Raw genomic sequence first — 15,648 nt, 5'->3', positions numbered from 1 at the left:
CATTTATTTATTTATTTATTTTTGAGACAGAGTCTCACTATGTTGCCCAAGCTAGCGTGAGTACCGTGGCGTCAGCCTAGCTCACAGCAACCTCAAACTCCTGGGCTCAAGCGATCCTCCTGCCTCAGCCTCCTGAGTAGCTGGGACTACAGGCATGCACCACCATGCCCGGCTGATTTTTTTTATGTATATTAGTTGGTCAGTTAATTTCTTTCTATTTATAGTAGAGACGGGGTTTCACTCTTGCTCAGGTTAGTTTCGAACTCCTAAGCTCAAACGATCCTCCCACCTCAGCCTCCCAGAGAGCTAGGATTACAGGCGTGAGCCACCGTGCCTGGCCCCCATAAAGCATTTAGAACAGATTATGGTACATGGTAAGTCTCAGTAGATGTTAGCTGGTAGTAGTAGTAGTGTTAGTAGTAGTAGTTTCTTATTTGGCCTCTGGGCAGCATTTAACACAACTGACTACTCCCTTCCCAGGGCCTCTATGACAGCACAATCTCCTGGCCATTGCTTACCTGACTGGTTACTCCTCAGGCTCATTTCCTGAACCCTTCCTGTATCCTTGAACTTTATAGGGCTCCATACTGACCCTTTTTCACTTTACTTACACTTTTTTCCCTAGGCGGTTCTATCCACACTCATGATTTTAAATAGCATTTCTGTGCTGCTGCTGCCTCCTAAATTTTTGTGTTCCGCTCTACTCTTTCTCTTCTGAGTCTGACACTTGTATATTCAACTGCCTACTGGACATCTCCATTCGGAGATGTCATAGGCATCTTAAAGGTAATATACTTCCAAACAGTCTTGATTTTTCCTTCCCACCTTGTTCTTCCCTCAGTCTTTCCCATCTAAGAATATTGCATCCGGCCTGGCACCAGGCCTGTAATCCCAACACTCTGGGAGGCCGAGGGGGGAGGACCACTTGAGCCCAGGAGTTTGAGACCATCCTGGGCAACATAGTGAGATCCTGTCTCTACAAAAAATTTAAAAATTAGCTGGATGTGGTGGTGTGTACCTGTAGTCCCAACCTACTTGGGAGGCTGAGTGAGGAGGATCACTTGAGCCCAGAAGTTTGAGATTGCTGGAAGCTATGATGATGCCACTGTACTCTAGCCTAGACAGCAGAACCAGACCCTGTCTCAAAAAAAAGAAAAAAGAAAATCTTCTATTCTCTGATTCTTCTTATATCACCCTCAAATGCAATGCACCAATGAAAGTTCTGTTAGTTTTATCTTTTTTTTTTCTTTTTACAGGCATGTGTCACCATGCCAGCTAATATTTTTTCTATATATTTTTAGTTATTAGGCTAATTTCTTTCTATTTTTAGTAGAGGCGGGGTCTTGCTCTTTCTCAGGTTGGTCTCGAACTCCTGACCTCAAGCGATCCTCCCTCCTCGGCCTCCCAGAGTGCTAGGATTACAGGCATGAGCCACTGTTAGTTTTATCTTAAGAACATTTCCTGCTAAAAACCTTCACTCTTGTTGTGGACTTTTCTTACCTAGATTTCGACACTAACTTCCTGAGGAGTCCACCTGCTTCTACTCTTGTCCCTTGCTGTCCCTTGGCTACCGCAAAACCAAATCAGATCACGTCTTTCCCTCGGAGTCCTTCCTGTGGCTTACCATTGCTCTTAGAATAAACCCAAACTTTTTGCAGGGACCCTAGAGCTCCTGGGGCCTTCTGAACTCACCCCCTACCCCTCTCCCTCCAGCCCACTCTGGGGAGCTGCCAGTCACACTGGCTTCCTGTCTCTTCCTCCAAAGGCCAGTCCCCACACCTGCCCTGCTTTAGAGTCTGCTTTCATAGTTCCCTCTGCCTGGCATGCTTGTTGTTTTCCCAGGATCATCTCATGGCTAATTCCTATCGTTCAAGTCTCAGCCTGTATTTTTAAGAGGTGGGAAAAAGCCCATCTTTTGGAGAGCTTGCCCTGTCTGTGCTGCCTACAGTAGCCTTCCTGAAGTAGCTTGATGATGGCACTCTCTCTAAAAAGTTTTCAGACTCTGCTTTAGAAAACACTACTTTAAAGCTTCCAAATCTTATCACTTCTAGATTTTCCTTGTCAATTCCAATAAGTTCTTAGGTTAATTCCTTTAGTAAAGCTCAATAAACACCAATATTTATATAAATATATAAATATATTTATTTATATATTTATATAAATACTTATATTTATATATAAATATTATATAAATATTTATATAATATTTACATAAAATAGCAATATTTAGTCAGCACATCACCTTCCTCACGTGATACAGATTCTTTCACCCACCAAACATTTACTGAGTGTCTACTAAGGGGTGTTCCTATGGGGTGTAAAAATGACTAAGACATGGCAATAGGTTGCATGCAAATTAAAAAAAATTTTAGAGTGGGTTCTGTCTGTCTGTTATTTTACAAAAGTATCATAACTGTAATTGCTGAACTTTATGGGGCATTTATATGTTCAGGGTCTAGGCATTGAGCTGTAGATGAATAAGACACGGAGTCCATCCTTGAAGTCTGTGATGCTGAACACGTCTACAACAGTGACACATCCATAACACACAAATTAAAGTGGGCTGGATAGCCGGGCACGGTGGCTCACACCTGTAATCCTAGCACTCTGGGAGGCCGAGGTGGGCGGATTGCTCAAGGTCAGGAGTTCGAAACCTGCCTGAGCAAGAGCGAGACCCCGTCTCTACTATAAATAGAAAGAAATTCATTGGGCAAGTAATATATATATATAGAAAAAATTAGCTGGGCATGGTGGCACATGCCTGTAGTCCCAGCTACTTGGGAGGCTGAGGCAGTGAGATTGCTTGAGCCCAGGAGTTGGAGGTTGCTGTGAGCTAGGCTGATGCCACGGCACTCGCTCTAGCCTGAGCAACAGAGTGAGACTCTGTCTCAAAAAAAAAGTGAACTGGAGTGTCCTACAGGAAATCCACTTCATTTTCTGAGTTAAATGGCAATGATAATCTGTAATAGAAGAAAGGCTAAGGAAAAAAAAATAGACCCAAAGTACTCATTAAGGTTGTGTACCTAAAATAGGCCAAGATAGAGACTATTCAGTAGTCTTGAGTATACATAACCATACTATTTAATCTGGGTTTATAAGGAATTAGGAAAATGATTTAAAAGAAACAGGATCTCACGCATATATCGGGGAAAATCATACTGTGTGAATTTTTTTTTTTTTTTTTTTTTGACATAGGATCCTGCTCTGTTGCCCTGGCTAGAGTTCAGTGGCTTCATCTTAGCTGAAGATCAAACTCTTCATCTCAAACTCCTGGGCTCAAGCAATCCTCTTGCCTTAGTCTCCTGAGTAGCTGGGACCACAGGCATGTGCCACCACACCTGACTAATTTTTCTAGTTTTTGTAGATACAGGGTCTTGCTATGTTGTTCAGGCTGATCTCAAACTTGTGGCCTCAAGCAACTTTCTTGCCTCGGGCTCCAAAAATGCCAGAATTACAGGCATGAGCCACTGTGCCCTGCTGAGAATTTTTTTTTAATTTAAATCTTTTTTTAAATTTGTAAGAAATTCACATGGTCCATAAACCAACACAATATGAAGAGACATACAAGGAAATGTCTCACTCCCACACTGTTCCCTTCTAAACTCTCTCTCACCTTTTACAGATAACCACTAGTTTCTGGTGTATCTTTTTATAAATATAAGAAAATGCATGTTTGTTTTCCCCCTTTCTTATTCAAAGGGTTGCACACTCTATAATCTTATTCACTATTTTTTTCCCACTGGACAATATATCTTTCCATATAAGCACATGTAGCATTTCCTCATTTTTTAAAAAAAAGCAGATGCAGGCCAGGCATGGTGGCTCACGCCTATAACTCTAGTACTCTGGGAGGCCAAGGCAGGTGGATCGCTCAAGGTCAGGAGTTTGAAACCAGCCTGAGCAAGAGCGAGACCCCGTCTCTACTAAAAATAGAAATAAATTAATTAGCCAATTAAAAATATATAGAAAAAATTAGCTGGGCATTGTGGCACATGCCTGTAGTCCCAGCTACTCGGGGGGCTGAGGCAGAAGGATCCCTTGAGCCCAGGAGATTGAGGTTGCTGTGAGGTAGGCTGATACCACGGCACTCTAGCCTGGGCAACAGAGACTCTGTCTCAAAAAAAAAAAAAAAAACCCAAAAAACAGATGCATTATTTTCCATTGTTCAACCTCCAGGTTGCTTCCAGGACCTTGCTATTATAAACAGTGCTATAATAGAGACCCCTGTACATATGTAGTTTAGTACCCTTACAGGTATATCTATAGAATAAATTCCCAGAAGTAGGAATACAGGAGAGTAAATGCATTTGCAATTTTGATTTAGCAAAATTGCCCTCCATAGGAGTTGATGCATTTTTGTGTGCCCAGTAGCAAATGGAAGTCTCTTTGTCTCCAGAGTCTCATTATTATAGAGTGTACTTAAACTTTTTGAATAGCTGATAAACTGGTTTGTCAATTAAGTTTTAATTTACATTTATCTTATTATATGAGTGATATTGAAAATCTTTTTTGGTTATATATTTTTATGTTCTTTGCCTATATTTCTTTTGGCTCGATACATTTTTTCCTTATTTATATGGAGATTAGCCCTTTGTCTGGAATATGTATAACATATTTTTTCAGTTTGTTGATAGTTATTGCATCTTTGCTTATTTTTTGTTTGTTTCACCATAAAAACATTTTTATAGTAAAATATATCAATAATTTGTTTTATGGCTTCTGTATTGAATCATATAATTAGGAAGGCCTTTCTAGGTTATGAAGGAATTGGGTCATATGTTTTCTTTCATAGTCTTTTTTTTTTTTTTTTTTTTTTTTTTTTTTGAGACAGAGTCTCACTTTTGTTGTCCAGGCTAGAGTGAGTGCCGTGGCGTCAGCCTAGCTCACAGCAACCTCAAACTCCTGGGCTCAAGCGATCCTTCTGCCTCAGCCTCCCGAGTAGCTGGGACTACAGGCATGTGCCACCATGCCCGGCTAATTTTTTTTTTTATATATATATCAGTTGGCCAATTAATTTCTTTCTGTTTATAGTAGAGACGGGGTCTCGCTCTTGCTCAGGCTGGTTTTGAACTCCTGACCTTGAGCAATCCGCCCGCCTCGGCCTCCCAAGAGCTAGGATTACAGGCGTGAGCCACAGCGCCCGGCCTCTTTCATAGTCTTTTAAAAAAATATTTAAATCTTGGCTGGGCGCAGTGGCTCACACCTGTAATCCTAGCACTCTGGGAGGTTGAGGCAGGAGGATTGCTTGAGGTCAGAAGTTCAAAACCAGCCTAAGCAAGAGTGAGACCCCGTCTCTACTATAAATAGAAAGAAATTAATTGGCCAACTAATATATATAGAAAAAATCAGCCGGGCATGGTGGCGCATACCTGTAGTCCCAGCTACTCGGGAGGCTGAGGCAGGAGGATTGCTTGAGCCCAGGAGATTGAGGTTGCTGTGAGCTAGGCTGATGCCACGGCACTCACTCTAGCCTGGGCAACAAAGAGAGACTCTGTCTCAAAAAAAAAAAAAGAAAAGAAAAGAAAGAAAAAAACATTTAAATCTTCGACCCATTTGGAGTTTATCCTAATGTATGGTGTGAGTTACAAATCCAGTGCTCTTCAAACTCTCACTCTTTGCTGATGACATGATATTATACCTAGAAAACCCCAAGGATTCAACCAAGAGACTCCTTGAATTGATAAAATGAATTTGGTAAAGTCTCAGGATACAAAATCAATACACAGAAATCAGAGGCATTCATATACGCCAACAACAGTAAAAGTGAGAACCAAATCAAAGACTCAATTCCCTTCAAAATACCAATGCTCTTAGTGGCTGCCTGGTTGCATGTGTCATCTTCACAGAGAGGGAATCAGGTGAAAATGAACATGAAAAATGATTTGAAACGAGAGGGGAAAAGTCCCAAAGGGCAGACTTAGGGGTGTGAGAGGAGGCACGGCTCATTCCTTTGTCTTATTAGGTTAGCTTGGGGCTGTGATATTTTTGAGCACAAATAGAAATCTCAGGTTTGTTGTTGTTTAACCAGATGGAGGGGGTTGTCCTCTTTCTGCCTCGGCCATCCCACCCTCAAGCAAATCCCTGTCCCACTCTCTCATCCCTTGCCCTGTGACCCTGAGCAAGGCACTGGGGTAGCTGTGCGTAGCAGAGGAGCATGAAAGAATTGGCAGTAGTAACAGATCCGATAGCTTAGTATGTCATATCGAAGAATGTCCCAATGTTCATTTATATAGCCATGCCCAATATATGAGTGAACTGCACCATAGTGCACTTAAAAGCCTTGAAAACCTAAGTCTTATTGAAATATCTTAAAAGGAATTATACCTTCCAACACAGAGCAAAACCTGCTAAAATGTTCTTGAGGCATTTCTCTTCCCAAGTCCCTGTCATCATGATCTGTTGTTTTCTTGTGAGAAGTGATCCCTGCCTTTTCTTTGTAGGCCAGCTGTCCCACATTTGGTACTCAAACATGGACTTTTTAGAAGGCAGGGCAGAAAGCAAGGTGAAGAATTGTTACACGTTGACATTTCGTCCTCACTGTGTTACAGAATAATTTACTTCTGCACGCAATGGGAACGTCCATCAGGGAGGAACAGCCTTTGACTCCTGCTGTCCCCCAGCAGATGGCAGTCTTCACCGCAGATGACCTGGAGCACAGGCTGGTCGTCCCATGTGTTTGTTAGCTGCAGCAATGGGATTTGTGTGCCACAGAATAAAACACAATCATTGAAAGGGAATAATATAACTATAGTGTTCTGATTTATCTCTAGAGGAAGATGCTATTAGTTATCTTGCTCAAAATACTTCAGTGGCTTCTTCCTATTGCCCTTTCATAAAAGCAGAACTCCTCCAGGACTCATGGTGATGGGCTCAACCACAAATCCAATCTGTCTTGTCCTTGCTCCTTTCCTTCCAGTCTTGCCAATTCTGCCGCAGGGCCTTTGCACTTGCTGCTTTCAGTCTGCAGTGCTCTCCCTCTTTCCTTTCTCCTTCTCCCCATGGATCATCACGTATGTGGCACCTTCTTGTCTTTCTTTCCACAGTTCAAGTGTGATTTCCTCCGAAAGGCTCTTCCTGGGCTACTTTTCCTAAAGTAGCCGGCCCTTCCTTCTACCTTACCAGCACATCGTGCTGCTTTCGTTCCTTCCCCGCACTTATCAGTGTCTGAAGTTATTTACTTGCTCATTGTCTATTGTCATACCTAGATGGTAAGCTGCAGGATTGTGGGACAGGGACTTTAACTCTCTTGACCCGTTTCTATTCCAAAGCTTAAAACAATGAATGGATGAAGTCACTTTCCAGATTCACTCAATAGTTACTGAGCTTATAGTAGCTTAAGTTCATCAGGTGTTCTAAATATTTAATGTAATCTTGTTTTATCTTTCAGAGAACCCCCTTTTTTTTTCTTCTTTTTCTTTTTAGCAGTTTTTAATGAAAGTTGTACATAAGATTATTTTATTCGTGCATCTTCTCAATTGTTTCTTCCTTGTACCTGCCCTTTTCCTTTCCAACTTGGCGAGATTTCGCTTTCCGTTCAAGGATCTTTCTGCGGTCTTTGTCCAGTGTAAGCCTAGTAATAACCACTTTGCTGGGGTGAATGCCCACGTGGACAGTTGTGCCATTGGCCTTTTCCCACTGCACCCATTCAATGTAGATGACGGGCTACTTTGCCAATTTGCTCACCCTTATAGTGTCCCCAAATCACCTGAACTTCATCATCCTTTCGGATGGGCGTGGATAGAACATTGTATTTCTGTCTCAGCTCTTTGGAAAAAGGGAAGACATAATCTTCCTGCCAACGTGAGAAGGTGCATTGAAATGCCTTTTACGGTTCTTGCTTCGGTCCGAAGTCACAAAGGGATTGAACTTCATTTTGGCAGCTGCCACTCCAGCGATGGCAGCAAAAGGGAAGAGAGTTACACGCTGCTTCTGGTTCTGTATGTTTATGGGAGATCTCGCGAGACCAATGTCCAGAGAACCCCTTTGAAGTAAGTGTTGTTTGTGTCCCCACTTTACAGATGAGGAATCTGAGACTCAGCACTTTGTTCCTCACCGAGCATGTAGTGGTGGGATCAGCGTTCAAAGGAGAATCAGTTGATCCAAAGCCTGTGAACGACTGCAGTGAATAGATAGGTTGGCCCAGATGGCCTTGAATGGGGGAGAGGAAGTACTGCTGTCATTTTGCATGGAAGAGGAGGCTGGGAAATATTTTGGGGACAGGGAGCAATACTGGAGTTGGGCTACCGGAAGATCAGCCAATATGGATAGAGTGGCTGGTTCCAGAGAAATTTGAATGTTTGAACACTGCTGTGCCCAAGAGTCATGGCTCCAGATACATACTGGAAATTTCGACGTGACCATATGCTTAGTAAAAGAGGATGCTTGATGCTGTTGGAAGGAACACTGGACTAGGAAACAGGAAACTTGGAATTTTTTTTTTTTTTTTTTTTTTTTTGAGACAGAGTCTCACTTTGTTGCCCAGGCTCGAGTGAGTGCCGTGGCGTCAGCCTAGCTCACAGCAACCTCAGACTCCTGGGCTCGAGTGATCCTTCTGCCTCAGCCTCCCGGGTAGCTGGGACTACAGGCATGCGCCACCATGCCCGGCTGATTTTTTCTATATATATCAGTTGGCCAATTAATTTCTTTCTATTTATAGTAGAGACGGGGTCTCGCTCTTGCTCAGGCTGGTTTTGAACTCCTGACCTTGAGCAATCCGCCCGCCTCGGCCTCCCAAGAGCTAGGATTACAGGCGTGAGCCACAGCGCCCGGCCGGAAACTTGGAATTTACTTCTGATTTTGTCTTAGCAGTATGTCCGTTTCTTTTCTAGTGAAATGAGGTGGTTAGACTGGCCAATGACTGTGAGTGTCCCTACTGTTGAGTCTGTATTTTAATACAAACTGCTTAATTTGATATAACAAGATTTTGCCGAAGTGTGATTACTATATATATTCTTGAATATAAAGAAATTTTAAAAAGGTTTTTGCAAATTTGAATATATAAACTTTTAGGGATTAAAATTAAAATAGACACATGTTTATTTATAATTGTACTATAAAAATTAAAATTAAAAATTAACACATCAAACTAAAAATAAAATAACACATTAAAATAAATGATATAATTTAGAAATAGTTCTTACTCCTAATGTCATATTTCATGGAAAACTGTTTTATTTAATTTTTTCACATGCATATTGTACATCACTTTTTGAGTCGCTTTTTGAGTAACTTAACAGCACTTTTTTAGGGAGCATCATTTTTATAAGTTATTTGAGATAGAAAACTTAAAAGATCTTTTTGTTGTGGAAATTTTCAAACATGCACAAATAGAGAATGCTGTACTAAACCCCACATACCCATCATCTACTTTCAATAATTGGCCGGGCGCGGTGGCTCACGCCTGTAATCCTAGCACTCTGGGAGGCCGAGGCGGGAGGATTGCTCAAGGTCAGGAGTTCGAAACCAGCCTGAGCAGGAGTGATACCCAGTCTCTACTATATATAGAAAGAAATTAATTGGGCAACTAATATATATATAGAAAAAATTAGCCAGGCATGGTGGCGCATGCCTGTAGTCCCAGCTACTCGGGAGGCTGAGGCAGCAGGATTGCTTGAGCCCAGGAGTTGGAGATTGCTGTGAGCCAGGCTGATGCCATGGCACTCACTCTAGCCTGGGCAACAAAGCGAGACTCTGTCTCAAAAAAAAAAAAAAAAAAAAACAATAATTAACGTTTTTTGAATCTTGTTTTATTTTCCTGTAGGACAAATTTGTTTTAAAGAAAATAGTTGATATCATGTCATTTCACTCATAAACACCTCAGTATACATCTCTAATCGCTAAAGAGGTATTTTAAGAAAAATCCCATAATTAATTATCATGTCATAATTACTCTGAACAAAATTTACAATTTATTCTTTAAAACCATCTAATGCTCACTAAATACTTAAGATTCCCTCCCCAAAGTTTGCTGTGGTAAAAAAAAAAAAAAAAAAGAAGAAGAAAATTAATTAAATAAAAGTAGTAAAATAATTAATAAAAAAATACTTAAGATTCCCTAACTGTGTCAAAAATGTATTCTTACAGTTGATTTATTTGAATTATGACTTAAACAAGAACATTGCATTTTGGAGTTATCTCTTGAAGGAAATCAAAATATTTCTCCCCCAAATATTGAGGATCGTTAAGCTAAAGATACTAAAAGCGCAGAACACTCTGCGCAGAACGTCCAGGCTCTGATGGCAGGACATAAATCCTTCCTTACCAGACCGCAGCATTTGCTTATTGGCCCAGAGAAGGCTCCATCCAGCAGGCACCAGAGAAAGCTGAGAACAGATTTTCCTATCTTTCCCACATTCTCCTGCCTTCTTAGAAAACCGGAACTGCTCTCTCCTTTGTCTTGTCACTGTATAAGATTTATGGCCTTTGTTAAAATACCATTTAAGCAAAGCCCCCTGAGCCACTGCCTTCAGAGAGAAATACTTTCTCTCCTGGTGATAGGTATAGCTCCGTGTTCACAAACTTCTGCTTGTTTTTCTTTTAATCTGACACTTGTTTTCAGGAGAGTGTCTCAACTAAGAGCCTAAAAAGGGAAAGAAAACATATCATTTTCTCCCATACAGTCTTTTTTTCAGTCTCTGTTACTCTTTAGCACTTAAACCATATCTTCTCTCCCTTTGTGAAACACCATTTATTTATCAGAAAAACTGGGTAAAATATTCTGAATTTGATTCTTTCTTTGTGACATCTTTAACTTGTTCCTTTTGTTCCCCTATTCCTTGCCAACTGCAATTATAGATTAAGAGGGTTGCTTAGATTCAGAATGAATTATTTTTGGCAAGACTCTTTGGTGGGTTGAGCCGAGTGTGAGTACTTCCTGCGGCATCACCCTTTGAGCAAGGCACAAGATGTCTGGCTCTCCCACCTGTGGGGAGTCCAAGATTGATGGGTGGGTTCAGGTGGGGTCAGCTTGATCCCTCCATTTTAAAGTCCCCCATCACCTTTTCACCTCGAGTTTTTCATCAGTCTGCTCATTGCCTAAGTTCCATTATTAGGAGTAAGACAGGTCCCCTTTGAAACCTGTGCAGTTACTAGAAATTATGTTACAAACCATCAGAACCCATTCATGTACCCATTCCCCAATAACCCATTTATAAAAAAAAAAAAAAAAAAAAAAAAAGGAAGGAAGGAAGGAAAAGAAAAAAAGAACCCATTCATATAATGCAAGAGTAGGAATTAAAAAAAATTCATCCTGTGGGTGTACTTTTGTCTTTACAATACAATCACTACGTTCTTTGTGTATTATTTGTTTTGCTTTATACAAGGTTTAAAATTTGTTTAGAGCAACACCCAGCACTCATGATTATAAGATCATATCCCCAAGAATAATTACTAAAGTTGTTTTCGATTTCATTTTTTGTTTGTTTGTTTTAAATTTCTTAACCTTTCCCCCTTTTAAATACTAATTTTGGTATCGAGAACTCTGTAATTTTCCCATTCTAGCATTTACAGAAGTTGTTTCAGGCTAATATGTTTTTCCTGACCAGTTCTTTGTTGGGAAAATAAAGTCATTGAGAAAGGGCCTTGTAAGATGGGTTCTTGTAAGAGCTTGCATGGAAGGTAACCTTTTCTGAAGAATAATTTCTTTGGGAAAAATCTTGACTTACGTTGTCGTTTATAGTACTTTACAGGAAACTTCCTTACTTTTCTTAATTTACCTTGGTTTCATAAAACACTTGTCAAGAGTGAATTTTGAAGAAGGAGAAAAAAGTAAGAATATAGGATTCTGTTCAGCTTTCCATGATCAAGTCTTATGATTTACTCTATGCCTTGTATAACACCAGTAGGCCCCCACAAGAGAGATTTCTTTTTTATTTAAAGATATTATGGGGGTACAAACATTTTGGTTACAAGTAATGACTTTGCCTCGCCAGATTTCTTTAATATTTCAAATTTTGAGGCAGCCCAGCACTCTGGGCGCCCCTGCCCCCGGCCCACGTTGGCCTCGACGTCCCGCTCGGCTGCGAGCGCCACCTGGCCGGGGACCCCAGCCCGGACGTGGTGCTGGCGGAGGCTGGGCGGCACGTCCACGCCCGGCCCGTGGACCTGCACAACACCTTCCCCGCCGGAAACACGGATCAGAAGCTCAGCGACTGGAAAGTCGATCGCTCCCTGCGCGTCTATGTCGCAGACCCCGAGAGACCGGTGTCCCCGGGGACCCGCCCGTGCCGGTGCTGCGCCTGTTTGCATTTGCACGTGGTCAAGTGGTCTGCTTATGAGAAGATTACACCAAGAAATTAACGGTGCTGAAAAGCCCCTGCTCCACCCTTCCTCCCGGAAAACATGCCAGCATTAAGAACAACAGTTGGTGTCTTTGCTTTCAATAGTAGAATGCTCTGATAACGACTGTGCTGGGCTTTGTCATATGTTCTTCCCTTGTTTCATTTTATTCTCCTTCCTCTTCTCCCTCCACTATTTTTTCTACCTCCCTCCTTAAATTTTTTTACAAATGTTTAAGTTACATAACAAAATAAAAAAAAAAAAAAATTTTTTTTCATCTTAAAACATATACATCCTATTATAGTGTCTGTGTTTATGTAAGCAACCTCAAATCCCTTTAGAAATGAGAGGAGGTATAAACACAGAAATAAACCAGTGAAAATACATGTGAGTACCTGTTTACAATTAGGTTTAATGTTTTACTAATGGTAATTTTCATAGCTGGAACCCTTAATAGTAAACACTTCTTAAACAATTACTTAAACAAATATTTTTTTTACTCACAGAAATTTAAGCAGAATCTTAATTCCTGGATTTTTAGCATTGCTAGTAGTTGCCATTTATTGTGCATTTACTATGTTTTGGACATTATGCAGAGTGCCTTACATGTGTTATTTAACTTTCATATAACAACCTTTTGAGGCAAGAACCCATTTTACACGTGAGGAGACTGAGTTACACCGAACTTGAGTAGACTTGCTCAAGATCAGAGGTTGGAGCCAAGATTTGATTCCAGGTTGATTCTAGAGCCAGTGGTCTTAGCCATTAAAAGACATCATAGTGGTTCCCAAACTTGTCTGCTTCAGAAAATACTGATGGCCTGTGTCCCTCCCCCAGAGAGTGTGACTGAATCGATCTGGAATGTGGCCTGGGACCTGGAATTTTAAAAAGATTCCCGGGTGATTCTAATCTGCAGAAGGGTTTGGAAATCACAGTAACTCTGCTTTGCTTGGGACATTAGCTAATAAAAGCTACCTGAGAGCTATTCCATCCTATCAAATAAAGTGTGTTTTTTTAAAATAAAGAGTGAAAGCTCTACCGATGGGAGAAATATAGCATGTAAAAAGGCAATTGGAAAGAGTGTTATTCATTCATATTGTCAGTATTTATAGATGGTCCTTTAGGGTTGACCCAGTATCATACTGTCTCTCCGACCTCTGTATATAAAGCTGAAAACCACAGTTGGTAAATACATAAAAAAAAATCTATAGAACTAGTGCTGTAATTTTCTTGGGTGACAGCATGGCATTTTCATAGACTACTGTCCCCTTTCTCTTAGATCTGAGTCCATTTAGCCTTAGAAAGTAAAGCAATGGAAAATATCTGAATTTAAAAGTTTCATTTACTTTTTTTTTTTTTTTTTTCTTTTTAAGTTCATAGCCTGTCTCCTACTGGGCTGTAAACTCCTTGAGAAGAGAGATGTATCTTACTCATTTGTGTTCTCTCCATAATGGCACCATGCTTGCACGAATTAGTTCGTTGTTTCCCACAATGCTCTATTAAAGCCATTGATTCGCTGAAGTTGTAGCTAATAATTCTAACTACCATCCGTCTACTATACTAGGTGCTTTATATAAATATGACGCTGATCTTTACTCAGACCTACCTATTATCCTCCTATCTGAGAGGAGGAAACTGAATCTCAAAGAAGTCATTTGCCCAAGACTGTGTAGTTGACTAAGTAACAAAACTAGGGTTTGACCCACGTCTGTCTGTTGCCAAAGTCACCAACTTTCCTTTACCCAAAGCATTCCAGAGGGTAGAAAATGTTATTTCAGAACTCTCAGATAGGATTAAAAATTCTCAAGAGACTCTGTCTGGAGTAATCCATCATTCTGAGGCCTATTATGAGGCCTTTGGATACTTCCTATACTATGATTGCCTACATTTTCCCACATTCAAAAAAAAATTCTAAATATGATTTTTCAATTATTTAACTGTTTCTTCTGTTTTGAACATTCAGGTTTATCTAATTTCCTACTGTTAAAGACACCACAATGAACCAATGAACTTTTTTGTACATAAATATTTGCCTGCAATTGGAATTATTTCTTTAGGATACATTTCTAGAAATAGAATTGGATTAAGGAATATAAACATTACTGACTCATATATACTGCCAAATTCTTTCTCATAAAGTATACTCATTTAAATTTTTACCAACAGAATACAGCAGTACTCAGCTCATCTGGCCCTTCCAATACTTTTATCTTTTGCAAAAAATTCCTACCAACTTGATAGTTTAAAAAAGCCTCCTTTTTTATTTGCATTGTTATGATTACAAAAATGTTTAAACCTTTTCTCATATTTGTTAGTCCTTTATATGTCTTCAAATATAAATTCAGTTCATATAATTTATTTAATTTCTGACAGCTTTATGTTTTTCTTCTTAATCTGTATTTTTACACTCTTTAAATGTTAAGACTATTAAGGCTTTAGCAAATTTGTTGCCAAATATTTCTCCAACTTTTTTGTTTCTTTAAGTTTTAATTTTTGACACACAGAAGTTTTAAGTATTTTAATCTATTTATGTTGTCTTTTATATCTTTGTCATTTTTAACTCTAAAAGACTAACATCCAGTGATCCAGTAGATATTCTTTTATATTTTTTCTCTAATTAAAAAATATTTGACCCCTTTATTTACCTGTGTTTTATTTTTGTACGTAGTATGACATATTTAATTTGGCCATTTCTCCAAATAGTTATTTTTCCTAGCTACTTCCTCTTTTGATTTGTGATGCTATCTTTATCATGTCTTTAATTTCCGTTGAATCTAATTTTTGCTTTTATTTTTATTTTCTTTTAGCAAATCTTGTCTACGGTGGCTTTACAAGGACACGGTAAGACTGTAACTATAGTACCATTCTCACAGACCTAAACTAGTGGGGCAGCCATGCTGGATGGGCTGACTTGTTCTGGGGCATTTGAAGTGAAAGTCCATCTTGAGATTTTTTGAGAAAGTGATTCCTATGCTTTCTTTCCCTTTGTCAGAAGGCCCTTTCTTAATCATAGTTCCTGTGGGAAGAGAAATGAAGGAAGATAAATTGGGAAAGAAGATTGAGATGTAGGACAACCCTTCTTATATTTGCTTAGTTTTTCACTTGTTTGCTAGATACTAGGTTTGTTGCACACTGGACCTGAACCTTTAAGCGACTGGGATTCTGCATTATCAATCTCATGTCATAGATTTCGTGAAGCTCCAGATTTATATCCCAGTGCCCCTTGCCTGTAATTCAAGTACAGCAGCTAATGAAATTTCAAGAAAGTGCCCTCTACGAAAAAAAAGGAAAAAAAGTGTGTGTGTGTGTATGCACATGCATTCTACACAAATAAATGCTGAAAACAGATGCTTACCCTTGGTTTGGCTAAGA

General features: G+C 39.8%; 1 protein-coding gene and 1 pseudogene across 4 annotated transcripts in view; one reads left to right on the top strand and one right to left on the bottom strand.

The window, feature by feature from the left end:
- SPMAP2L (sperm microtubule associated protein 2 like) overlaps positions 1 to 15,648 on the top strand; it is a 59,235-nt gene that overhangs the window by 5,578 nt on the left and 38,009 nt on the right. For all 4 annotated transcript variants that reach the window (XM_075997897.1, XM_075997895.1, XM_075997896.1 and 1 more), the window contains exon 2: positions 15,084 to 15,117. In XM_075997897.1, coding sequence (XP_075854012.1) covers positions 15,084 to 15,117 — 34 coding nt within the window. The remainder of the gene's footprint in view (positions 1 to 15,083; positions 15,118 to 15,648) is intronic.
- On the bottom strand, positions 7,456 to 7,889 carry LOC142864734 (large ribosomal subunit protein uL24-like; annotated as a pseudogene).

This window comes from Microcebus murinus, chromosome 26, assembly GCF_040939455.1.
Source record: "Microcebus murinus isolate Inina chromosome 26, M.murinus_Inina_mat1.0, whole genome shotgun sequence".
NCBI lineage: Eukaryota > Metazoa > Chordata > Mammalia > Primates > Cheirogaleidae > Microcebus > Microcebus murinus.
Note: the sequence above shows the minus strand (reverse complement) of the source record. Positions and strands in the feature narration are given on the sequence as shown.